The sequence below is a fragment of the Anabrus simplex genome, chromosome 6, assembly GCF_040414725.1.
Source record: "Anabrus simplex isolate iqAnaSimp1 chromosome 6, ASM4041472v1, whole genome shotgun sequence".
NCBI lineage: Eukaryota > Metazoa > Arthropoda > Insecta > Orthoptera > Tettigoniidae > Anabrus > Anabrus simplex.
The window spans coordinates 255,870,377-255,897,004 of NC_090270.1; the positions used below are offsets into that span (position 1 = coordinate 255,870,377).

General features: G+C 38.7%; 1 protein-coding gene across 1 annotated transcript in view; it reads left to right on the plus strand.

Moving 5' to 3' along the window:
- pcm (pacman) overlaps positions 1-26,628 on the plus strand; it is a 668,873-nt gene that overhangs the window by 72,871 nt on the left and 569,374 nt on the right. The window contains exon 5 of the mRNA XM_067150369.2: positions 4,511-4,675. Coding sequence (XP_067006470.2) covers positions 4,511-4,675 — 165 coding nt within the window. The remainder of the gene's footprint in view (positions 1-4,510; positions 4,676-26,628) is intronic.

Consider the following 26,628-nt stretch of genomic DNA (forward strand, 5'->3'; position numbering starts at 1 on the left):
CTAAAGGAATTGTATCGCAAGTAGATCTTCAATACGGACAAGGAAAATGAAGTTTATAACCTGCAAGATTCCCGAGGCCGGAGATCCCATTGCCAATCCATCCTGTTTATAGATGACCTTGTCAAAGACGAAATAGTTATTGTTTACAAGTAACTTAACCAATTTCATGAAACCTTGTATTTCAAGTTCACTTAGCTGACTGTAGGATCTTAGATTCTTAAAAACAATAGGAAGCAACTTATTAGTACTAATACTCGGAAACATGTTGTCAATATCAAATGAACGTAAGGTATGGTGATCTTGTAATTTGAAATTGCTTAATTTATTAACCAGTTCTATAGAGTTCTTAATGGATTTGTTTGCCGTAAATTTATAGTGTTGTTTAAGGAGTTTCTGAATGAACTTAGCTAATTTATATAGAGGACTAGGTCTGTAGTTTATTATGGGTCGAATGGGAACCCCGGTCTTGTGAATCTTGGGGAGTGCTCTCGCTGTTGGAAGGCCCGGGTTCATATTTACTAGTTTTTGCTTCTCCAGTTCGGTAAAGAGGAATGAAGTATTCTTTAATGTTTCCTTTAATTGGCGTTGTAAAGTTTGTGTTGGGTCTTTTAGATTAGATTTAGATTAGATTTAAAAAGAAAGTTGCACAATAGTCTAGTTACTAGTAATAAAGATAATGCCGCTTACAGTTATAGGGACACCAGTATTGATAAAAAGTGTATTATAGAACTTAAAAAGAAGGTTAAAGATGAGGAACTCATTATGACCAAAGCAGATAAGGGGAATGTGATGATTATTATGCATAAAAATGATTACATTCATAAGACTAAACAATTTTTCGATAATGAAAACTTTTTACTGATCCACCACTCCTCCTCCAACACTGTGTCCCAGTCCAGGTTTTAATACTGCATAGGATTGTTTCCTTTCATCTCAATCGTGGTCATCCGCGGCCTCTCCTTCCTTGCATTTGCATTTTCATCACTTTTTTCTTTGGCATTCTTTCATCACTCATTCGCTTTATATGCCCAAACTTTTTAAGTTGGTTATTCTCTATGCTATCATTAATTTTTTCCACTCCAATTTCTTCCCAGATTTTCTTGTTCCTTATTTTCTCTCTTCTACTCTTCTGCATAATACTCCTCAAGAACTTCATTTCGGCTGCCTGTATTCGACTCTAATTCTTCTTTGTAATTTTCCAAGTTTCTGCTCCGTAAGTTGTTGTGTGTACGTAATACATCTTGTGCATGGTTTCCTTTGCTTCCATTGGTACATCTTTGTCCCATAACACGTTTCTTATACTATGATAGAAATAGCTTCCAGCTTAAATTCTCTTACTAATTAGTAAAAGGATTTTTTTTTTTTTTTTTTTTTTTTTTTTGGCTTTACGTCGCACTGACACAGATAGGTCTTATGGCGACAATGGGATAGGAAAGGCCTAGGAGTTGGGAGCAGCCGTGGCCTGTTGGCAGCCCTGAAGATGGTTTTCCATGTTTTCCCATTTTCACACCAGGCAAATGCTGGGCCTTTAACTTAAGGCTATGGCCGCTTACTACCAACTCCTTGTCCTTTCCTATCCCATCGTCACCATAAGACCTATCGGTGGCGGTGCGACGCCAAAAAAAAAAAAAATAAATAAAATAAAATCCTCCTACTCATTTTTGAGCATCCAGTTGAACATTCTCCATTAATTCACTCCCCAGGTATTTGAACATCTCCACTACTTCCAGGGGCTTGTCTGCGAGTCTAATCTGACCTTTCCCTTCTTTCACCTCTCTAGTCATAACAAGAGTTTTACTCTTTTCTACACTTGTTTTCAATCCACATTATTTGATCTTCCCATTTGCCACATCCAACTGTTCTTGAACATTCATGTCCTCTTCTCCCCAAATCACAATATCATCTGCAAATAACAGCATGTACATTTCTCTTCCTCCATATACTGCTTTTGCTGTTCTCATGATGTCATTCATTACTATTGTAAACAGGATTGCCTCAGCCCACTAGTGATTTTGAACCGACTTGTCCTGCCAACTTGCGTTTGCACGCAACAACAACATTCCTTGTACATTGCCATGATCATTTTTATTAATCCTTGTCCAATTCCTCTTTTCACCAGACTGTTCCAAACTTTTTTTTTTTTTGCTAGGGGCTTTACGTCGCACTGACACAGATAGGTCTTATGGCGACGATGGGATAGGAAAGGCCTAGGAGTTGGAAGGAAGCGGCCGTGGCCTTAATTAAGGTACAGCCCCAGCATTTGCCTGGTGTGAGTTCCAAACTTTAGTCCTGGGGACACTGTCATATGCCTTTTCAGTGTCAATGAATGTCATCACCATATCATTCCCATACTCCCACTGCTTTTCCATTAGTTGTCTCATAATGAAAATGGGCTTTGTTGTTGACCTTCCACATCTGAAACCAAATTGATTTTCCTGTATCTGATTTTCAACCCTGAACCTTATCCTACTTTCCAGTATCCTCTCCATTATCTTAGCAATGTGGGGTATCAGAGTAATTCCTCTGTAGTTCTTTAATACTTTCTTATTGCCTTTCTTGAAAATTGGGATGATTCATTTTTTTCCAATCCTCAGGGACCTCCTTATTCTCCCAGACAATCCTGAGAACTCAGTATGTCCACTGCAGGCCTACAGCTCCAGCTGCCTTGTATCATCTCCACTTAAATTTCATCTATACCAGCAGTTTTTCCATTCTTCATCTTTCTTACTGCCATTTCAATTTCATTCATTGTCATTTCTTTATCCATTTCTTCATCAACTAATTGTCTTTCCTGGTGGCCCGTTGAATGACTGACATTATGCTACCTTCATCCTTAACAAATCTGGTGTTTAATTGATCTCTCTTGTTGTTTCTTAAGATGCCATACAATAATTTCTTGCTTCCCTGCATATCATCTCGCAATATCTGTGTGAAAAAGGCCCAGCTTTTCCTCTTTTCTCCCTTCACTACTTGGCCAAATTCTTTGCCTCCACATATTTTCTTTTACTTTTTCCAATCTTAGATATTTTCTGTGCTTTTCATGCCATTTTCTTTTCCTTCACTTTAAACTTACCCTATCATTCCACCAATGTGTCTCTCTGCCTTTCACATTTCCTGATGTTCCATTCATCTTCAACATTCCCCATTTCTGTCCTGGGTACCAAGGGTGTTATTTCCCTTTGAAATTCTTCCTGTATGCTTTTCTCCTTCAACTTCCATACTTAAATTCTTTTCTCTCTTCTTAATGTTTTTTTTTTCAATCTTTCCCATTTTCAGTTGTCCTATCACAACTTTATGATCTCCACCAAAAGCTTCTTCAGGCATGGCTGTAAATTATATGGCTGTAACATCTAAAAGTTTCTTCCGGTGTTCTTTCTCTCTGATTATATAATCAGTCATGGTCTGTTCGTCTGTTTCCCCAACCATACCTTGTAATTATCTGATTGTTCTTCTTCCTAAACCAGGTGTTTCCAACAATCATTTGGTTCCACATGCAAAAATCCACTAACAACTCACTTTCTGGAGTTACATTTCCATATCCAAAGGGCCTTACAACATCTTCCTTTCCTTGTCTTTCCTTTCCAACTAATGCATTTAGATCTCCCATCAGTAGCACTTCCTTATCTTCTGTCTCTCCACTTCCTCTAAAAATTCCTCTAGATGTTCATCTATGCAACCTGTTTGTGGGGCATACAGCTGAAATAGATCTTTCATGCCATTTTCAAACTGGAGTCTCATCACCATCATCCTATCGCTGACACATTTTGTAGATTCCACATATTCTTGGATTTCTTTTCTACGTATGATGGCCACTCAATTTTTTGTTTGAGGTCCTCTGCTGTAATACAGCCGGTATCCTCCTTTCAGAGGAATCTCTCCTGAATCACACTTATTGGTCTCACACAGTCCAAGTATGGCTATAACTTTTTCTTTGATGAAGCCTCTGTAAATGTTGTATTTTCATATGGTATTTTTTCCTCTTCTAGTTATTTGCAGTTTCCCTTAATATCATCAAATGTTGAGGCTTCTTTTCTTCTTCCACCCCTGTTGTTTAACTTCGCACTAACACATAGAATGCTTTTGGTGATGTGTGGGTAAGTGAAGGAAGTGGCCATGGCCTTGATTAAGGTTTAGTCAGCATCAGCATTTGCCTTGTGTGAAAATAGGAAACCACAAAAAACCATCTTTGGGGCTGATGAAGATCTAATAATTATTTCCTAGTTTTCTTGTATCCTTGTCAGCCTTTTAGTCACTTAAGTAACCTCCTCCCATATTCACATCACATGGTTCCAGCACCCATGTTGTTCCATATGCCTAATTTTGTCTTCACATTTTCACATTATTTAAGATTTTTGTTGTAGACTATATTACTCAGAAAAACATGCTTCATTTCCAGTACTCTGATATTTTAGTAGATATGGAGTTCTCCTAATGTCATTGTTATTTTATCTTGTTCTTTATTTTAGACTTTTTTCTGACATTTGTTATTGTGTGTTCTCTTTGTTTGCAGACCCCTGGAGAAGGAGAACACAAGATAATGGACTACATCCGTTACATGAAGTCTCAACCTGACTATGACCCTAACACAAGACATTGCCTATATGGTCTAGATGCTGATCTAATCATGTTAGGATTGTGTACGCATGAGCCACATTTTTCGTTACTAAGAGAGGAGGTGAGTATTTAAAGGAACTATATCTGTTTACAAAGTGCCTACATTTATAAAGTCTCAATGTGTCTGAGAGGAGAATTATCACTAGGTTTCTAGTCCTTTGCTAGTGGTTGAAACTTCCTGAGTTCCATGTCTTATATATTACACACGCTCTATATTAGATTACACTAACTGATTTTGTGATACATTTGCCAGAGAAGTGCACAAATGAGTGTGCGATAGAGAGGTAATGCTTCTCCGTTTCTCAGGGCTAGATCTCTGGCTGTCAGGCTAAACTCTACCAACTTGACACTCATGATCAATGTGGTTACTAATTATATTAATAGTTAGTAGATATCTAATAAATGATTACCGGTGGCAGCAATCAGAACTTCTGACCGTAAATGGAGTGACACAAGACCTCAGCGCTAGGAGAGGTACAATCACATCTTCACAGAACAGCAGTGGATTGTTTTAGCTATAGTATTGTGGTCGTGAATTGGAATCATATTATAGAATAAAAACGCCTGCAAAAAAAATCACATGAAATGATCTGTTCTCAGAGTAGAAAGACAAATACATCTTCATTATAGGCTGTTAAACTTTTCAGCATTCAGTCTGCAAGCCTCAGTGATTTTAATAAACTTTGCCACAATCTTCTGGTTTAACTAGCTCAGTGGCCTCTTTTATTTCTACACATCTTATCTTTAAAAATCTTTTATATTTCTGTAAGGAAGAAAAGTGGAAAGTACTCAGCATTCAGTGACAGAAACCTGTGGAAAGGACTGCTATGGCTGTAGGGAGAAGCAGGAAGGCAGTGTGTAACATTGCTAGGCAGTTTGAAAAAGCAGATTTTAATTATTGTTACCAAATACATTGCATTTTGGAGATATCCCGATAGCAGTGCTTGCTTACAATAGTATAACAAGGAAGTAGAATTAAAACATTAATTACATACCGTAAAGTGGGGTAACTTTTGGCCATACAAGGTAACTTCGGCTACTGACAAATAGCAACTCTTATTTTCTCCTGCCTCCTACACTTGAAAAGGATGAACCACTTGTAACAACTAAAATGCACATACAGTAGAATGCTCTATCAACACTCGGTAGTTCAAAGAACATTGGCAAGCTCATTGTTGAGTGAAACAGTCTTTTTCGCAGCCCTGACTATTGTCTTGTCTGGTAACAACAGAAAAAAACTGTTCTCTACCCCCAGCATTCGATTCTCCATTCCAGTGGTTTATGAGGTCAAAATCTAAGTACGTCTGGTAACTGATCAACATAATTTGTTACATTTTATTCAAGTAGGTTTTTCAGGGAATAGTTTTGTGATAAAAGTTGTACTCTTCCAAAGCAACTTCGGCCATGCCAAGAACATACAGGAAAAAATTTCGCAGCCGCGGATATTGTAATTACAATCCTGTTTACTTCAAGGATGCTTCAGAAGAGATTAATAAAGGCACAATAACAATAAACGGGGAAGTTTATCCTGAAAGGGACGGGAAAAACGGTTCCCATTTTCAGTGATAAATAGACTGATATCAGTTGTCATGGACGATACACATTTAAGAACTTGATTGACGGCCCAGATATTTTCTAAGAAGACAGTGTATTATGAGGACAGTCTACAAGATTGCTTCTTTTCCAACTCCTTTTCTCTCCATACAGTTGTGTTTTATGATTTTCGTACTCTTTATTTATTATCTTTTGTACCGTTACAAATATTTATGCAATGCAACATGTAATTTTTAATATTATACAAAATTGAATGAAATAGTTTCCTTTTGGGGAAAATGTGAATTTGACCATTATACTTCTGTTTCACTACAAATCATTTTAATTTTTTTTTTTGATTGTTGATACTGGGCATTCTGCAGGTTTTTAAAAACATTCACAGTGGACGAAGTAACACTACATCGAAGAAAACTTCATTTCTTGAGTTATTTTTATGGCGGCCTAAGTTACCTTCAAAGCATAGGGTAACTCCGGCCACTCTTTTGATAATTATAATTCATTACTGAATAACAATTAGAATTGTGTTTATATTTAAAAATGAGAAACAAACATGGCAGAACTTATATTTTTAAGAAAATAGAGGGAATAATTCACATTTTGATTTAAAAATATACAAGAAAGTGGCCGAAGTTACCCCGTTTTACGGTACCAACAACAAAAATACAACAAACAATTGCATGAAAATCAAATATTACAAAAAATTATATTGAAACAATAAATTTCAATATAATATAAGAATAAAAATAATACAGTAGAACCTCGATAATTCGAAATCGGTTAATTCAAAATCCCGCCTAATTCGAAGAAGCTCTCGTTCCCGGAAACATGAGATACTGTTTTGCATGTTATTTCAATTGTTTAATTCGAAATACGGATAATTCGTAATTCGAAGTACAATGTCGGCCCCATTACCGAAATTCAGACTTTTAATTCGAAACTGCCTTTACATTTTAAAACAATAGTATGTTACAGAGTAATTTCAACTCGAAATGTATCCGCTCCGCGTCATAATAGAACGCGCGTTCCGGAACGTGGAGGGGTAGCTTTCCGCACTTACACTCACTTCGGTGGGTCTACAGTGCGCTTCATGATTGCTAAGTTGAATGAAATCGGAATTATTTTGTGTTCAATCTTTTAAGGAACGCCGTAATATCACGCAACATACAGTGTGCGGGAAAACAGAATCCGCGAACACTGGCGATGCCGACAGTTGACGAAAAAACGTGGCGAATATAATAAATTCGAAGGCACCGAACAAAATTGACATTGCCGGTGAAACTGCATTGTTTTATTTTAATGCGAGCCCAAACGGTCTTATGGTTTTAAAGGAGAAATTGCAAGCCGGGAAATCGTAGTGTGAGGGATGGGGGTCATAGTAGTGCGTTGCAATGCACATGGAAGCGAGATACTTTATCCCCTCGTCATAGGAAACTTCAATAAGCCACAATGTTTTAAGAGCGTCGGGCACTTTCCATGCCAGTACAAAGCATGTATAATAAAAATGCAAACAGTAAAGAAAACCAAAAAATAATGCATTTGCACAGGGGAACCGGCATAATTTATCCTCGTCTTTGGATTGTGCGATTTTTTTTTCTTTCGTTGCGTGAGGTTATGTTTGTCAGTGATTTATCCAAGTGCATTATTTGAACATTGTAAATGCACCTTGTTGGATAGATTTCGGAAATAGTTTTTTCCATGGCATTAGATAGGTTTGAACTGTGAATCGAAGTGATTGCATGTATTAATGGGTCTTAGAATACTTCGTGACGCGGCAAGTGTTTACATTTCTGAAGTACGAGAGAAGTGCCACGGCGGGAAATCGTACAAGGATAGAGTCATAGGAAAGTTCGATTTTAAGGGCATCGGGTACTTTCTGTGTAAATACAAGGCATCTAAAATGCATACAGTATAGTAATCCAATCAATAAAGCACTTGCACATGGAAGCGTGCATAGATTTCTCCTCGTCTTCGAATCGTACTTTTTTTCTTTCTTTCGTTGCGTGAGGTTTACCAGTGAGATATCCGAGTGTATTATTTGAATACTGTAAATGCACCTTTTTGGATACATTTTGGAAATAGTTCTTCTTTCATGGCATTTGAAAGGTATAAACTGTGAATCAAGGTTAAATGCATGCAGTAACGGGCCTTAGAATATTTTATAACGCGGCAAACGTTGGTACTTCTGAATTGCGGATTGGCGGTTAATTCGAAATCACGTAATTCGAAGTCCGATTTTTGAGTCCCAACGACTTCGAATTAACGAGGTTTTACTGTAGTAGTACATTACTTATAACTAGGGCCCGGATTCATATGCACTAAAAACTCCAAAAATATGCATGCGCATATGCACTAAAAGTGTTGAAAATATGCACTAAAAATAAAATGGATACACTTATGAAATGCATTATTTAATTTTAACTCCGTGTTAAATTGATAAATATATTTCACTGCTTGGAAAATGATATATGGAAGTAGGTTTTCAACAGTTTTACGATGTTTTCAGGAGCCAATGATTTTCGCTAATATAATAGTCTGTGCTATTTTCAAGAGTTTCATTTGTGCTAATTAGGCCCGCTAATTTCCGCCCATTACTATGTGACAAACGGAAGCGCGATGAACATTCTTGATTGCAGATCAATGACATGCATTTTGTAATAATATTACGCTGATACAAGTTCACATTGATATTATTTAACACAACGAAATCACAGATATGTCGGTCCATTGTTTTGAACATTCGGAAAAAATGCCTGCCTAACGGTTGTAATTCAGAAGTTGTTTTTGCTGGAATGATTTGCACTTTTAACTTTTCAGGTTCATAGTTATTTAATGAAAGTTCTTCATGTATTAAATTATTTGTGAGTAAACAGTTTGATGGACCAGTGTGAGGTAAAAATGTCAACTCCAGAAATATACGTAAAAGATTTTGTGTCATTTTTTCAGATTTTGACCACTGCACAATTAAATTAAGGGCTTTAAACATACCCTGCTGGACAGCTTGACTTGGTGGCTTTGATTTCTGCAGTATGATTAAAACAGGGAAAGAGAGATCCCATGCATGATACAATTGGCGTAATTGTGAATTAATTTGTGCACATATTTTGTGATTGTTTGTGTAACACCACACAATGTCTTCCTACCGTAGCGATCAAGTGTTCTCCCGGAATGCGATTCTTTATTAATGCCAGATTGATCTGCATTATACCAAGCTCGATAGCTGCAGTTGCTTAAGTGCGGCCAGTATCCAGTAATCGAGAGATAGTGGGTTTGAACCCTACTGTTGGCAGCCCTGAAGATGGTTTTCCATTTTCACACCTGGCAAATGCTGGGTCTGTACCTTAATTAAGGCCACAGACACTCCCTTCCCACTCCTAGCCTCTTCCTATCCCATCATCGCCATAAGACCTATCTGTGTCAGTGCGACGTAAAGCAACGTAAAAAAAAAGAAAGATCCGCATTATACACATTGTCAGCACCATACTACTCTATAAGCGACATTGTCTCTTCTCTCCACGAATGCAGAGTATATTGTTAGTAGTTTCTTCAACATCATCTTTTCTTGTGACGAAGTGCATAATTTTTCATGATGCTATGTGGAAATGCTGCTTGAAATTCCATACCCATGCTGCATTTGCTGACAAAGGTAAAGCAAGTGGTTTGGCTTCTTCACGGGCCCACTTTCATAAGTTCATATCATGCACTATCAAGTTGTTTGCACGAGCTTCCATAAATTTCGTAAACACCAACTCGTACAACAGCTTATATTTATCTGCGAGTATTACTTGCCAATAGAATCTGCTTTTGTAATATCTCCCTTAACCCCTTAACTGGGGAATAGTTTCATAACATCAACCAGCCAGTGGGTAATTATTCCGCGCAACGCGCACTTTTGGAATGGGTACAGTAGCACGCGGCAGATGTAAATACAAAAGTAAAAACAAAAACAAAACGCATGGCACTACAGTCCTTGAAGGGCCTTGGCGTATCAAGCGAACGCTGCTCAGCCCGAAGGTCTGCAGATTACGAGGTGTCGTGTGGTCAGCACGACGAATCCTCTCGGCCGTTATTCTTGGCTTTCGAGACCGGGGCCGCTATCTCACCGTCAGATACCTCCTCAATTCTAATCACGTAGGCTGAGTGGACCTCGAACCAGCCCTCGAGTCCACGTAAAAATCGCTGACCTGGCCGAGAATCAAACCCTGGGCCTCCGGGTAAGAGGCATGCATGCTACCTCTACACCACGGGCCGGCGTAGATGTAAATACTCAACAGAAAAATATATTTTACTTGATTTATTTAAATTACTAGCCGTAGTACCCGGCGTTGCCCGGATAGTTTTTGAATGTTTACCTTCAATATTTGTATTACCAGTTAGTTAAGTGTGAAGTGAATGCTTATAGAATTCTTTTTGAGATGTTGATTTTACGACTTATGTAGTTTTAGAGTTATTTAGATGTATCTGGCTTCAAGTTTTAGATTATTTAATTATCGAGTAAACACTAATCTCGGTCATTTTATACTATTTACTTTTAAGCCCTTCTAAGCTCCTGCCTTGATGGAGGCTGAATGTGGACGTAAACGCTATCCACAGCATCACAGTTCGTATCAGCGACACATAAACCATGGATTTCGACATTAATATTGGTTATTTTCCTTATTTTTGCACGTCAGCCCCTCTCATTCCCCAACACCAGCGGGGGCTAGGTGTATCTGACCCCCACAGTAATGTTTTCTATATAGTAAGTCATGTGTATACCAAGTTTGATTGAGAGATATGCTAGAACATACACACATACATCCTTAAACTCTGTCCCTTTGGACGTTTTTCAATTTTTTGCCAGTTTTCATCCGCCTGCCGAGTAGGACTGAGCTTTATCTTAAACGGCATCCAGAGTGTTACAGTTCATCTCAGCGACCCCGAAAACTATGGATTAGACACAAATTTAGGTTGTTTTCGGTTAATTTTTACATTTCGCCCCTACTTTAGAGGCTAGGAGTCTCTTACCCCTAAGGTATATTTTTTCAGACAGAAGGTCCAGTATGCACACATGCGTCCATTTTCTGGGTCATTTTCGAAATTTTGTTTTTCACTTTTTCTCACCGCTATGCGAAAAGAGGCAGAAATTGGACTTCTAAAAAAAATGGAGCGTTACTATTCATCTCAGCGACCCCGAAAAGAATGGATTCGACACTTCGATTATTTCTACATCTCATCCCATCGTAGGTGTGCTAGGGTTGTCATAGCTCCACGTACTTTGTCTCCTGATAATAAGTCATAAGTGACCAAGTTAGTTTGAAATTGTTCCCGTAGTCCCGAAACGTATGGATTCAACACTAATATCAGTCATTTTCAGTCTTAATTACATTTTGTCCCCTTATCTAAGGCTTCTAGGGGTGTCTTTCCCCCTTAGTATTTTTTTCAGGTAGTAGGTAATATTTGTATTAAGTTCTGCTGACAGTTATACTGGAACGTACAAAAAAACATCCTTAATCTCGGTCATTTGGATATTTTCTGTTCTTGACTCCTTCTCACCCGCCTGGCAATTGGGGATCAACTTGGACTTAAACGACAACCGGAGTGTCACTCCTCATTTAAGTGACCCCTAAAACCATGGATGTGACATTATTTTTGATTATTTTATATCTAACTCCCTTCCTAACCACCCACCAAAAAAGAGGCCTTAATTTGGACTTTAAAAAGTCCAGAGTGCCACTATTCATCTCAGCGACCCCGAAAACTATGGATTCAACACTATTTTCGATAATTTTATATACCTCGCCCCCTTCCCTGATGGGGGCTGAACTTGGTTTAAAAGATTCCGGAGTTACACTGTTCATTTCAGTGGCCCCGAAAAGTATGGATTGGACAGTACATTCGATGACTTTGTTTTTTAGCCCCCTCGGCCCCCCTCCCACTCGTAAGGGCACCTGGGGTGTCTTACCCTCACGTGGTTTGTCTCATGGTACTAAAATTCCGGACTGCCGCTATTCATCTCAGCGACCCCAAAAACCGTGGATTCGACACTGATTAAGATTATTTTTATATATCACTCCCCCTTGCCCCCCACCCCAAAGGGGGCTGAACTTGGACTTCAAAAAAAATTGGAGTGTCACTATTCATCTCAGTGACCCCGAAAAGTGTGGATTCGACACTATTTTAGTTTATTTTTATTTATGACCCCCCCTCGCCCCCGCCCCTAAGGGTTCCTGGGGTGTCTTACCCCCACGTGGTTTGTCTCCTGATACCAAAAATCCGGAGTGTCTCTATTCACTTTGGCGACCCCAAAACTATGTATTTGACACTATTTTCGATTATTTGTATATATCACTCCCCCCTTGCCCCACCCCAAACAGGGCTGAACTTGGACTTTTAAAAGAATCGGAGTGTCACTATTCATCTCAGTGACCCCGAAAAGTGTGGATTCGACACTATTTTCGTTTATTTTTATTTATGACCCCCCTCGCCCCCTGCCCCTAAGGGTTCCTGGGGTGTCTTACCCCCACGTGGTTTGTCTCCTGATACCAAAAATCCGGAGTGTCGCTATTCACTTTGACGACCCTGAAAACTATGTATTCGACATTATTTTCGATTATTTATGTATATCACTCCCCCCCACCCCAAAGGGGTCTGAACTTGGATTTAAAAAAAATTGGAGTGTCACTATTCATCTCAGCGACCCTGAAAAGTATGGATTCGACACTATTTTAGTTTATTTTTATATATGACCCCCCTCGCCCCCCGCCCCTAAAGGTTCCTGGGGTGTCTTACCCCCACGTGGTTTGTCTCCTGATACCAAAAATCCGGAGTGTCGCTATTCACTTTGGTGACCCCAAAAGTATGTATTTGACACTATTTTTGATTATTTGTATTTATCACTCCCCCCTTGCCCCACCCCAAAGGGGGCTGAACTTGGACTTTTGAAAAAATCGGAGTGTCACTATTCATCTCAGTGACCCCGAAAAGTGTGGATTCGACACTATTTTCGTTTATTTTTATTTATGACCCCCCTCGCCCCCCGCCCCTAAGGGTTCCTGGGGTGTCGTACCCCCACGTGGTTTGTCTCCTGATACCAAAAATCCGGAGTGTCGCTATTCACTTTGGCGACCCTGAAAACTATGTATTCGACATTATTTTCGATTATTTATGTATATCACTCCCCCCTCCCCCCCACCCCAAAGGGGTCTGAACTTGGATTTAAAAAAAATTGGAGTGTCACTATTCATCTCAGCGACCCCGAAAAGTATGGATTCGACACTATTTTAGTTTATTTTTATATATGACCTCCCTCGCCCCCCGCCCCTAAGGGTTCCTGTGGTGTCTTACCTCCACGTGGTTTGTCTCCTGATACAAAAAATCCGGAGTGTCGCTATTCACTTTGGCGACCCCGAAAACTATGTATTTGACACTATTTTCGATTATTTGTATATATCACTCCCCCCTCGCTCCCACCCCAAAGGGGGCTGAACTTGGACTTTAAAAAATTGGAGTGTCGCTATTCATCTCCGCGACCCCGAAAAGTATGGATTCGACACTATTTTCATTTATTTTTATATATGATCCCCCTCGTCCCCCCGCCCCCAGGGGTGTTTGGGATGTCTTACCCCCACGTGATTTGTCTCCTGATACCAAGACATAAGTGTATCAAATTTGGTTGAAATCGCTCCAATGGTTTGGGAGGAGATGTGGTACAAACCCACCCACCCACATACATACAATGACTTTTATTATATAATAATAGATGAGTGATATAGTAGAATTTCAATAGCATTATGTTATTACCGTTGCCCCGTCCCTGCGCCCAGGAGAGGACGCACAAGATCCAGGCTAGCTTAAACTGTGATCATACGAGTCGCTATACATATATATGGGCTATGGGTTCCGATTGAAAGAAAGAAACACCGAATCATGTTTTAGGAAACCGCTAACTCACGTCGAAGGACGTCTCCTACACGCTTACTGGCTAGAATTCCCTATGGTTTACCAAATTGTTATGAAAACAAATGCTTAAGACTAAGTCACTATTCTAAAAAAAAAAAAAAAAAAAAAAAAAAAAAAAAAAAAAAAAAAAAAAAAAAAAAGGCATTAAAAGAAAGATTGATGCTTTAACATACAACACTTTATTATGAACTCAGCTTATTCCATATAATAGATATCGTGTCTTCCTCTTTGGGGATGATAATAAAAATTGGTGGGCTATACTTATGTATGAGGTTCATTCTTGACGGAATTAGGCTTAAGTTCTCGAAATACCAAGCGTTCTGTCAGAATACTTGGCAAATTACCTATTTACCATCTTAAAAACTCTCGATCACAAGTAACTTGTCTGTAATGTCTTTTCTTTTGGTAGGAAAGAAATTTAATAAATGTCGGTATCGGACAAAAAATGTTGGGTAGTGGTAATCATAAGTGATTAAGTGATTAACATGTCTGATATTGGAAAATATTCAATGGTAAGATTGTTGCTCAAATAAAATATGACATAATTAAAATACTCGCTAATGAGAATATTGATTAGGTAGAACTTTGGATGATTAAAACATTCAGTGATTGAAAAATTAACTAGGTAAAATATTAAATTGAGTAAAGAATTATTAGAGTAAGTAAAAAAAAAAATTTCTAGATTGGGATTATTAGATGCATCTAACGAGAAAGAAAAATATTTACAGTATAGCTTAATATATACAAAGTTGTAGATTGAGGGTGGTTTTGAAAATATGCAGGACGCATTTATGTATCTGGGATTAAACCCTTATGAACTGGAATCACAACTTTCCTATATGACATTTCAAAACATTTAAATCGACTATTCTGTTTCCCTGATAATACTTATATTAATCTCCAGAAATGAAATAATTTTCCTTCCTTCTTGTTCATTGTGTCAAAATACACAACCAGATTAACTTGTAAAAATGTCATCGTAGTTTTATAACATGTGATAGGTGTTGCATTGTACGTAATGTTTATGCTTCTTGACATTCCTCTGCATGAATATCGATAAGTCCCCTTTAAATTAATGTATGCTGTCAAACAAATGGTTCGACTTACATTCATAATACTAAGTATACTACTCTTAACTTGAGCTTACTCATGACTTCAAGTGCGTATTCATATGATTATATTATATTACCGAGTGGATATTATCATAATTTCATCAAAATATACTTGGCTTACATGGTCTACCTTATATGAAGACTCTACCTCAAAATAGTAACTCATATATCTGCAGTCAGTCATCAGTGATACTAGATATCGCCTTAGAAACAACCCTAAAGTTCATTTCACATGAGAAGAATCTCATAATTAGGAAATATATATGGTGTGAGTATGTTCAGACTTATTCTCTTAGTTAGGAATCAATTGGTGATTTCACGCATAATTGTCAATACCAATATAAATGGTCCGATATTGGACATTATAAATTTTCCAGCTAACTCATTCTTGCTTGCCAGCGTTTCGCCCTCGTGTGACAAATATTTCAGATTCCCTATGGGAATCAACATCTATAACATAATTGTCAATAGACGGATGTCATTTTGATCGCATTCTAACCTAGTCTGTGCTTACTCATAGGTAAATAATTGAAGGAAAACATAATAAATTCACTAAACACTTCATAAAGCTCAACTTGGAATATTATGTCCACATCAACATGACCATGATTATACTCACGAAGAACAACAACAACAACAACAACAACAACAACAACAACAACAACAACAACTAATACCATCATTAATTACCAATCTCACATCATCACTTTCATTAAATAACTATTGTTTCACATTTTAAATGAATATCACATTTCAGTTGCCTTATATATATCTCATCCTATTCTCACTCGACGTATCTCTTACCTTTATCATGGCTTGTGAATTTACTTATTCCATAACAGCTTTGATTCCTTCATAATTCCAAAAATAACATTACCACATTCATTTATATGACAAGCACTTCATATGAACAATCTCTATCTTACCATTTTTCAGTCATATACCATCACACACATACCTAACTTCCATTCTGACGTCGTGTATAATTCACCAATACATTAAAGAAACTAACCTTTTCTCACACTATACTGACAGTATTTCGAACGTAAGCTTTCTATCATTGACTGACTTCCTACATATGGATCTGACGTTACGGGTGTGAAGATTTCCTAACCACCTTTAACCTAACTCGTAATCCACTATTTGTATTTCATCATTACTTTCCTATAGAATAACTCCGCACTTTAATAAAAAGGAAAAATAAATATTTCTTATTTGAACATTAAGTTAGAAACGGACTTATCTCATTCAGCAGCTCCTGTAGTTGGCTCATGTCTGGGTGACTGGATATGCAGACACGCCTCCTCTCATTTCCCTAGGTATTTGGGAGTGCTTGGGCACGTCTCATCTGAGCTTTGGTCATCTTATGGCTGGCAACGTCATCCTGCGGTGCTCATGTGGGCAGTTTCGCCTCCCGTCTTCTTAGAACATCTTGAGCATGGCTTGAGCAATTGGAACAGAATAATATGTGGTTTTAGTTAGCATCATCATCTTAGGGCTATGTTCTGTTATTGCCTGCTTATGTAGAATGATCGTCTTTCTTGGAAGAGTTGATGTTATAGACAACTAGCAGTATGGGACAAATGAAATTGATTGTTATACTCGAAGTAAGCAAATTGTGTTTTATATATGCCTTCTAAATATTGTGGTCGAGATTCTACTCCTCTAGTTGCTTAAAACTGACAGTATCGGGTAATACGTCGTCAAAGGACTGTTGTGACGTATCCTTGTTACAACTTCAATATTTCGTTTTGGAGTCTTTAAATTTTGCGGAGCGAAATAATTTCTTTTGCCAATAATCTGGAATGTAGTCGTCAACGAAGTTTTCTTCTTGTATCTAGTATGGAATTCTAATACTCTGATATCTTCTTTTGGGCGATCGACTATGTTGCTTCTCGTATGCAAACTAAGTGAATGTAGTTTTCTTCCAATTTTTTTTCATAATAATAATGTTATTTGTTTTACGTCCCACTAACTACTTTTTAAGGTCTTCGGAGACGCCGAGGTGCCGGAATTTAGTCCCGCAGGAGTTCTTTTACGTGCCAGTAAATCTACCGACACGGGGCTGTCGTATTTGAGCACCTTCAAATACCACCGGACTGAGCCAGGATCGAACCTGCCAAGTTGGGGTTAGAAGGCCAGCGCCTTAACCGTCTGAGCCACTCAGCCCGGCTCAATTTTTTTTTTTTTTTCAATAATCACTCGTAACAATCTTCTCACTTCGTTCCTTTTCACTGCCTTCTATGTCTCGATCCTTTTACAAGTTTGACGAAAATATTGCCATCTTAGTTCATGGTATTGTCTGACGTTTAAATATTCGTTGTTCTTGGAGGTTCAGACTCCATTTTTGTTCCGACCGCATCTTTAGGTAACAGTGAAATGGCACACCGTTTTTCTAGTAAACCCATAAATATATCCATATATACACAGTGTGTTCATACAAAAGTGAATTTAAAAAGTGTTCCTTTCATTATTATGATGGCATTGTTCAAGTTTTCAGATATGCATCAATAGGTTCTACATACTTTCTGGTTCATAGGTCATTCAGAAATTGCGCACACTGTGGTAAATACGGAAGCAAGGGCAAGCACAAAGTGCCACGTCAAATTCCTCACAGTAGTAGACAGTTTCCCGTTGCCTCTGGTTTGACAGGCACACAACACAACTTTTTCTTGAGTGATTCCTACATCCGGTCGGCAGATTCTCAGATAATTCAATGTCTTTCCAAACCAAGCCATTATCACGTCACACGGAACAGTTTACCTTCATATACAGACCAATTTACAAAAAGTTATCAGAACATTGACAATGGAGTTCGCAGAACAACTATATCGTAGTAACAACGACAACAACTCGCAAATTTAGTTATTTCAATGTACATATACACAAATAAATCCTTTATGAAGAATTTGGCGCGGACCGTACGAGGCAACATGAGACAGCTGTTGGACTGCCGCCTAGGCGCGAACTACCCGACTGGCGTGAGACCGGATAAAAATGAATAGGACAGCAATAATCACGTCTAATATGAATGGAATTTGTTATAAATTATGATAGTAGATGGCAGAAATGATTAAGAATAGTCAGACGTCTATAGGAAGCTAACCCTACATAAAAACACATTCAGAAGTACAAGAATGCCTAAAGGCGTCAACAGCCGTTGCACGAGTATTGGGTTTCAGTTAAGGGGTTAACAGTACAACTGCGCCTCGTGCTTTCATAGAGTTCCATGATAAGCAAGGAAATGTACCATGTATTTATAATCTTTTGTTTTTCTTCTAATGACCATTGTGTTTTTCCGGGCACTGTGGCCCTTCTGATGTTGATACCTGATTTGATAAAGGTGAAGTAGATTCTTCTGATGGAGATATGTATTCATCAGGTAATGACACTGTTTCAGATACTGGTTCATATACATTAATATCTAAAGTCTTTTTTTTCATCACTGGCGCGACAGCCCTTTGTGGGCCTTGACCTTCTGAAGTAGTTTTCTCCATTTTTTCCTGTTAGGTGCATAGCTCCTCCAATTCTTGATTCCAATTGTCTTTACATCCTCTCTCACCCCTTCTACCTTAACTTTGGTCTGCCACCTTTCCTGATTCCTTCTGGCACTGCATTATATATCTTATCATTCTGTCATTAGCACGCAGTACATGTCCTGCCCACTCCAACCTTCTGATTCTTTATGCAGTTAACAATGTTTGGTTCGTAATATAAATTATACAATTCATGATTATTTCTTCTCCAGACACCATTTTCTTCCACTGGCCCAAAAATTTGCCTCAAAATCCTTCTTTCAATTATACTGCGCTGTCTTTCATCAGATTTTGAGTGTGTCCAGGTCTCAGCACCATATGTTAATACAGGCTTTACTAAAACTTTATACACCGAGCTCGATAGCTGCAGTCTCTTAAGTGTGGCCAGTAGCCAGTATCCAGTAATCGGGAGATAGTGGGTTCGAGCCCCACTGTCGGCAGCCCTGAAGATGGTTTTCCATGGTTTCCCATTTTCACACCAGGCAAATGCCGAGGCTGTACCTTAAGGCCACGGCCGCTTCCTTCCAATTCCTAGGCCTTTCCTATCCCATCGTCGCCATAAGACCTATCTGTGTCGGTGCGACGTAAAGCAAATAGAAAAACAAAACAAAAAAAAACTTTATACATCAGGACTTTAGTTTTCCTGAACAGCAGCTTAAGCTGAGACTTTAGATGTTTTCTGAGACCATAGCACTTGTTAGCAGACAGTATACGTTTTTGGATTTCAGAACTAACATTGTTCTTGGAATTAACTTCTGATCCAAGGTAGATAAAGCTACACACCACATCAAACTTATACGAGCCAATTTCTATGAATGTAGATCCACTAGGGTAGTCTTTCTTGGTTACGGGCATGTACTTAGTTTTTTCTTCATTAATCTGCATATTCATCTTTCTTGCTGCTTTTTCGAGGCTTGTGAAAGCTTCTTTCAATGCTCTTGGTGTTCTTGCGATTAAATCAATATCTGCATATGCTGACATTTGAACTGTTTTATATAGGACTAGCTGATGCACCCATGCTTCGCTACGGAAATTTACTTTGTTTACAGAATTCTAGATTACGTATTGTACACATTGTGAGCAAAATTGTATTAAATTGCATAGTACGCGACAGGATAGTCACCAATAGTCTTTTCTCATATGAAGACTGGGTTAGGGAATTTTCATTGTAATGGTAGGCCCCCTTGCCTACATCAGTCACAATCAGGTTGGGGAGTTTTCATTATAATGGCAGACTTTCACTCTCCACCTGCCTTTTTACATCCTCAGAAAGACTGTCTTAGTAGTTTTCTCAACTGAAAGGGAACACAGGTCATTACTCATTACAATGACGTCAGTAGGAATGGTGCAATTAAAAGCAATGCTTTCATATGAAATACTCAATCAAATGAAAAACCACACATTTTCTTACTTTTAATAAAGAGTACTATGGTGCCGATCCGACAGTCCAAAGTTCCAGAGCTGGAATGACCAAGCTGCAGACAGCCGTGATCTGTGAACATACTTCATCTTATTTCGGCCAGGTGGGGGTGTAGAATAGTGGAGACTCCCAGGCCAAAAACTATGCCCTTTTACTAATGTTTCCTAGGAGTACCCGGTGAGTCAGAAAATCTCAGTTCACTACATAGGCAGCAGAAAAATCTATCTGACTTGGAGGCAAACTGTTCCTCCAAGCCAGAGGAGAAACCCCGTCTTCACTGCTAATTTGGAATAAAAAGAAAGTGGAATTAAATAATAAAAGTGAAGCGGAAGAAGCTTTTCTTAAGAAACGCCTCTTTTCAGGGTTGAATTTTGAGTTATTTCGTGAATTGTGGTGCTCTAATTTGGAATAGGCACTGGGCGAGTTGGCCGTGCGGTTAGGAGCGCGCAGCTGTGAGCTCGCATCCGGAATATACTGGGTTCGAATCCCACTGTCGGCAGCCCTGAAGATGGTTTTCCGTGGTTTCCCATTTTCACACCAGTCAAATGCTGGGGCTGTACCTTAATTAAGGCCACGGCCGCTTCCTTCCTACTCCTAGGCCTTTCCTGTCCCATCGTCGCCATAAGACCTATCCTGTGTCAGTGCGACATGGAGCAAATATTTTAAAAAATTGGAATAGGCCTAAATTGTCATTGTAGACCAGGTCATACCACTATACTACTACTATTACTACTACCACTAAGTGACCCTCTGCCTTATGTTTGCACACTGCTCATTCAAAACAGCGCGTCAGAGTAGGGATCGAATAGCCGGAATACTATGATGAACCAATCTGTTACTTACTAGCATTATCAGAAAATGCATGAACCAGAGGAATGGCATGTTAAAGAAGAAAGTTCTCAAACTCCCCAGATATTTCCCGCCAGTATTCAGTCAGGCTGATATACTCGGTACGTAGCGGTAATCTCATCCATCGGAGTTGAGCGGTAGCATAAGAGACAAAGAACATCACAACAAACAATGGTCATTGTAATGTTATTGTTGATCAATGTTATGCGCTTTCAATATTGTAGGCCTTTCTTCTATATCTGAAATACCACTCTTATCATACAGGGTGGCGCACGAATAGTTGACACATTTGAAAAGCAAATATAAAATGCAACTTATATACTATGTTGTTCAAATTTCATGCACACCTTCCCTGTTTCATGGAAATAACTGTGGAGGTGACACTGCTGCTTTGTCTCCGAATGCCTGAATTCCAGTGAGCCTTCTGCCACGGCCAACCACGGCCGACTATCTGTTCAGCAGCGCGCCAAAACAGTAATCTTTTATTGCGAATCAAAAAGTGTTACGGCGTCACAAATAAAATTTCGAGCTGTATTTCAGACTAGGTGGACACCAGCAAGGAACACTATCCTTCGCTTATACAGAAACTTTGAAGAACAAGGCAGTGTGAAGGAAGAAAAGCGACCACGTGCACCAGCAGTTCGGTTTCCTGAAAACATCGCTGCAACAGGGCGAACTTCAAGAGAAAGTGGAATATCGCGCTGTTCAGTTCAAAGAATGTTACACGGTGACCTTCAATTGTACCCATACAAAATGACTGTACTACACAAGCTAACAGATCTTCACAGGCAGAAGAGACTGCAGTACGCATTATGGACTCAAGATAAAGATCAAGTACTGTTTAACACTTGGCTCTCTGATGAAGCCTATTTTCATCTCAACAGGGCAGTTAATAAACAAAATGTGTGATTTTGGGCTACAGAAAAACCAGACAAGACCTCAAAGTCGCATGGAAATGCGTGCTCAGATTGTGCAGCTCTGCAGTGAAATTCATGAAGACCTGTGCCCCCAAAGTCGTCAGAAACATGCGTACTCGTCTCGAAGAGGTTGTCGGCAGCAATGGAGGCCACACTGAACATGTGATATAGTGAAATGTATTTCCAGGGTCCAAGCTACCTGTGTCTAAAATTTCGTTGGTGTTCTATGAAAAATAAAGTTGTTATTCTAAAAGTAAATGTGTCAACTATTCGTGTGCCACCCTGTAGTAGGTACGGTAAAACTGAATAAAATATAAATGATCAGAAATTTTATTCTCTATAACTTTTGTTATGTAGTACTTTTCGATAGCACCAAGACATTGGTATTTAAAAATTAAATTTTAGGTGCCTTCCCCTAAATCACAATTTTATCTAGGGCAAATAAAATTGTTTATAAATTAGACTGTGTTTTCTTATTCCCCGACTGTATATACCGACTTTCATGCAGTTCTGTTAAGTCACTTTCTCGTGGCTCGGCGTTGATATGGACTTGGCAACAAAAATACCAATTCATGAGTATGTGTGTTATCAAAGCCGGTACGGTAACAATGTATGACATAAATTATCGGAAATTTAATTCTATGTAACTTTCGATAGGACCACTAATAATAAAAATATTTGAGAATTAAATTTTAGGCCTTCCCCTAAACTACCATTTCACTCAGCGTGAGCAAAATGATTTATAGCCTAGATTGTAGCGGCTCATCCCCCGACATCACACACCGATTTTTATTAAATTCTCTTCATCCGTTTTCTTGTGATGCGTGTACATATATACAGACAGACAGACAGACAGACAGACAGACGGACAGACCAAAATTATGGAAAAGTAAAAATTGCATTTCAGTGTTACTATGGACATGACCGATACAGAAATAACATTCTTTTCAAATTCTGAGCAATGTACAGACAAAACTCTTATTTTATATATATAGATGGTTCCCAATGTGTTGATACTTGCATCTCTAACAACTTTCTCCAAAGCTGTATTGAGCAAAAGGCATGATAATGAATCTCCTTGCCTAACTCCATTCTTGGTCATTACAGCACTTGATAACATATTCTGAATCTTAATTTGATTCCAGGTATTTTCCATAGTAGCTTTCACAAGGGCGATCAGTTTCTTAGTGATCTCAAACTCTCCCATTGCTACATAGGGATTACTTCTGTCAATGCTGTCATAGGCTGATCTGAAGTCAATGAAGATATTGTGTGTATCAATTCCAAATTCTTTACATTTTTCAAGTATCTGGCGGATTGTGAAGATCTGATCTATAGTAGATCTTCCTCGGCGAAGTCTGCATTGGTAGTCATCAACCACATTTTACATGTAAGGCACCAATCTGCTAAAGAGAATATTTTCTCAGATGATGCCTACATTCCATTTATCAGGGATTGTTTCAGCTACCCATATCTTGGCCACTAGTTTGGGAAAGTGTTTAATAAATTCTTTTCCAGCATTTTTCACAAGGTCTGCTTGTATTAAATCCGTTCCTGGGGCTTTGTTATTCTTTAACTTCTTAATGGCATTCTCAACTTCCTCAGTAGTAGGTATCTGTACTTCCGTATCTTTTCTTGTATTTACAGGAGGTAAGGTTTCTTGGTCATCAGCTTGACTTTCATTCAGCAGTTCATCAAAATATTGGGCCCATCTTTTTAGTATTGTTTCCTCACTGCCCAATATTATGCCATCTTTATCTCTACACAAGCTTGTTCTAGGCTGGAAATCCCTACGACTTTTATTTAACTTCTGATAGAAAGCTCTCACATCATCCATCCATTTCAACCATTCCATTTCTTCCAATTCTTTCCTTTCATTCTGTCTCTTTTTCTTCTTGTGCTATCTCTTTTCTTCTCTTCTGGAAGTTCTATACTCTTCCACTGCTTTTCAGGTGTGGTTCGTCTGTTGCATTCTCTTGTATGCTTCATTTTTTAAGGTTGTTGCTTGTGCTCACTCTTCATCAAACCAATTGTTATGCCAGACTTTTTCATCCCTTCCTAAAACTTCACTTGCAGTTTTTAATAGTACATCTTTAAGAGTCTTCCAGATTTCATCAGTACTGTCACTATTAGGTAAATTGGTCAGGGCCTCATTAAGCAAGCTAGCATAACTCAAAGCAGTTTCAGGCTCCTTCAGCCGAACACTGTTGAACTTTCTTGCATTGGATCCATGTACCTTTCTTGCATTAAATATTCAGCTTCTAATAGTTGCTACCACGAGGTAGTGGTCAGAGTCAATATTAGCCCCCCTATAACTTCTAACATCCATCGTTAGAGAAGTGTCTTGCATCTGTTAGGAGGTGGTCAATTTGGTTAAAAGTGTTTATATCTGGAGACTTCCATGCCATTTTATGTATGTTCTTATGATTAAAAGTTGTACTTCCCACTACCATATTTCTCGAGGATGCAAAATGTATAAGCCTGATTCCATTATTAGAAATATCATGCAAGCTGTATTTTCCAATGCAAGGTCTGTATTTGTTTTCCTCTCCTATCTTCGAATTCCAATCCCCAAAGATAATTTTACAGTCTTCTCTTGGGCACTCATTATAAATTTCATCTAATTCATCGTAAAATGAATCTTTATCTTCGTCGCTCTTCTCTTCAGTTGGAGCATGTGCACAGATAAGACTGTAATTGAAGAACTTCCCTCTAATTCTAAGTCTACACAATTTATGTGATTTTGCCCGAAAATTCATAATAAAATGTTTTATCTGCTTATTGACAATAAAAACAATACCAAGCATGTGATCCTTCATGTGGCAACTATAGAATACTATGTGATTCTTTCTCTGTGTCACTCCTTCGCCAATCCATCTCACTTCTTGAATAGCAATACAGTAATATATAGTCGATATTCATCCAGCTGATCGAGCAACTTTCTTAGGTTTCCAGCTTGGTAAAGAGTTAAAACATTCCACGAACCAATTCTCAAGTCCTTTGCATGTTTGCGAGGTCGTCGTAAAAAGGTCAGGACGGCTATTTCTTCTTGAGATTTTGTAACAAGAGTTTTTTACAGTTTGGGTTGTCAGCCTAACGCCAACCCTCAGCAATCCTGGAGGGCCGATGTTTTCTTTCGGGGTTGTCTCCCTTAGCTGGTGGATCCCCATTTTGAAGCGTTGGGAACTCGCTTTTTCGCCCTTACATGACTTAGCTGTGTACACGCAGTGTATCCGTTGCCCAGGGGCCACAGTGTGGACGTGTATGTATCGGACTTGATAGGAATAAATGGCATTTCATGTGTTTTATTAGTACACTTCCACCAGCAAGAAGTGAACCCACAGGACTACATACTACCTCTTTGATTTCCAATATCTAAAGTCTGCTTATATATTATTTCTGTATCAGACTCTTATGCAGGGCCTCTCAAAATGCCCAAAATCTCGCGTGCAAACTGTGGCGCAGAGTTCCTGTGCACAGTGCAGCGGTCCCACTCGTCTCGGCTTGGATAAACGCTTCATCTCTGGGCTACTCGGCTAAGCTCGGCTCAACTCAGCTTGGATTTGGAGCGCTACGGAGCAAGTGAGGAAGAGGTGACAGGGGGTGTGAGCGAGACAGGCGTGGGGAAAGAGAGAGACAGCGCTATTGCTCCAAATCGAGGAGTGGCCCTGCTCTAATATATCTACTAAATACGGGAATATTGTCTCATCTTCTTTGGTTAAAACAGAGAGCTGGAATTTATTTTCTTTAAAGTGATTATATAATGCATTCACTACATTAAATAAAAGGGTTCGTTTTTATTTGTAGAAGCTTACTTCGGAACGATCCATAAACAACTCACGATGCCTCACTGCACTCAAGTGTTGTCTTTCTCCCTCTCTCGCTTGCCCGCTTCTCCTTACATCACGTCAGCAATTTAAAATAACTTCACTCTGATTGGACACTGACATCTTTTAGTGTTCTCTTTCGGATGGTGTATAAATTGGTTTCAAGTTTTCTTAACATTGATTGATGGTCCCTTGTGAGCAACTACTGGGGTGCAATTGGGAATCGAGATACTGTGGTCTATGCTTTTGTGTGCTACCATGGTACTTCTGTAATAATGTCTTGTGAATAAATAGTATTTAAGAAAACCAGCTCTGCTGATGACTGTTTAAAATGTAGTTTTTATATATTCTTCCTCTATATCATTTTTTAAATCTTCCAATTATATCTTTAAGTTAGTAATCTCAAAGAAAACAGACCTCAGCCTGTATACACAGTGGATAGCATTTTAAAAGAAACACGTTTTCTGTTCTATGATTGTCTTATTGTCATTGCGATCTGAATATTGTTAATTGGATATGGAATTTAGTGGAACAAAAGCTGCTGCAAGCAATATAAGCCATGTTAACCATGTTAACTCTCAACATTGAATGAACTGAGCCAGATCTTTATAAGTGAAACGGGATGAAAGTGTGTGCTTACGTGGAAAATATAGGGGTGCATGTTGTATTCATGGAACGAAAACTCAAAAGGATTGTGATGTTGGTTTGGAAAGTAGTGATGGAAGTGATGAATATAACATTTTGGGTGTGGCAGTCAGTGACTGATGGTAGTTCAACATACACGGCTGATGGTCAAGTGATACGGCAGATTTCGACACTGGATGTTCTGCTTAAGTTGCTGCATGTTAATGGATTACTATA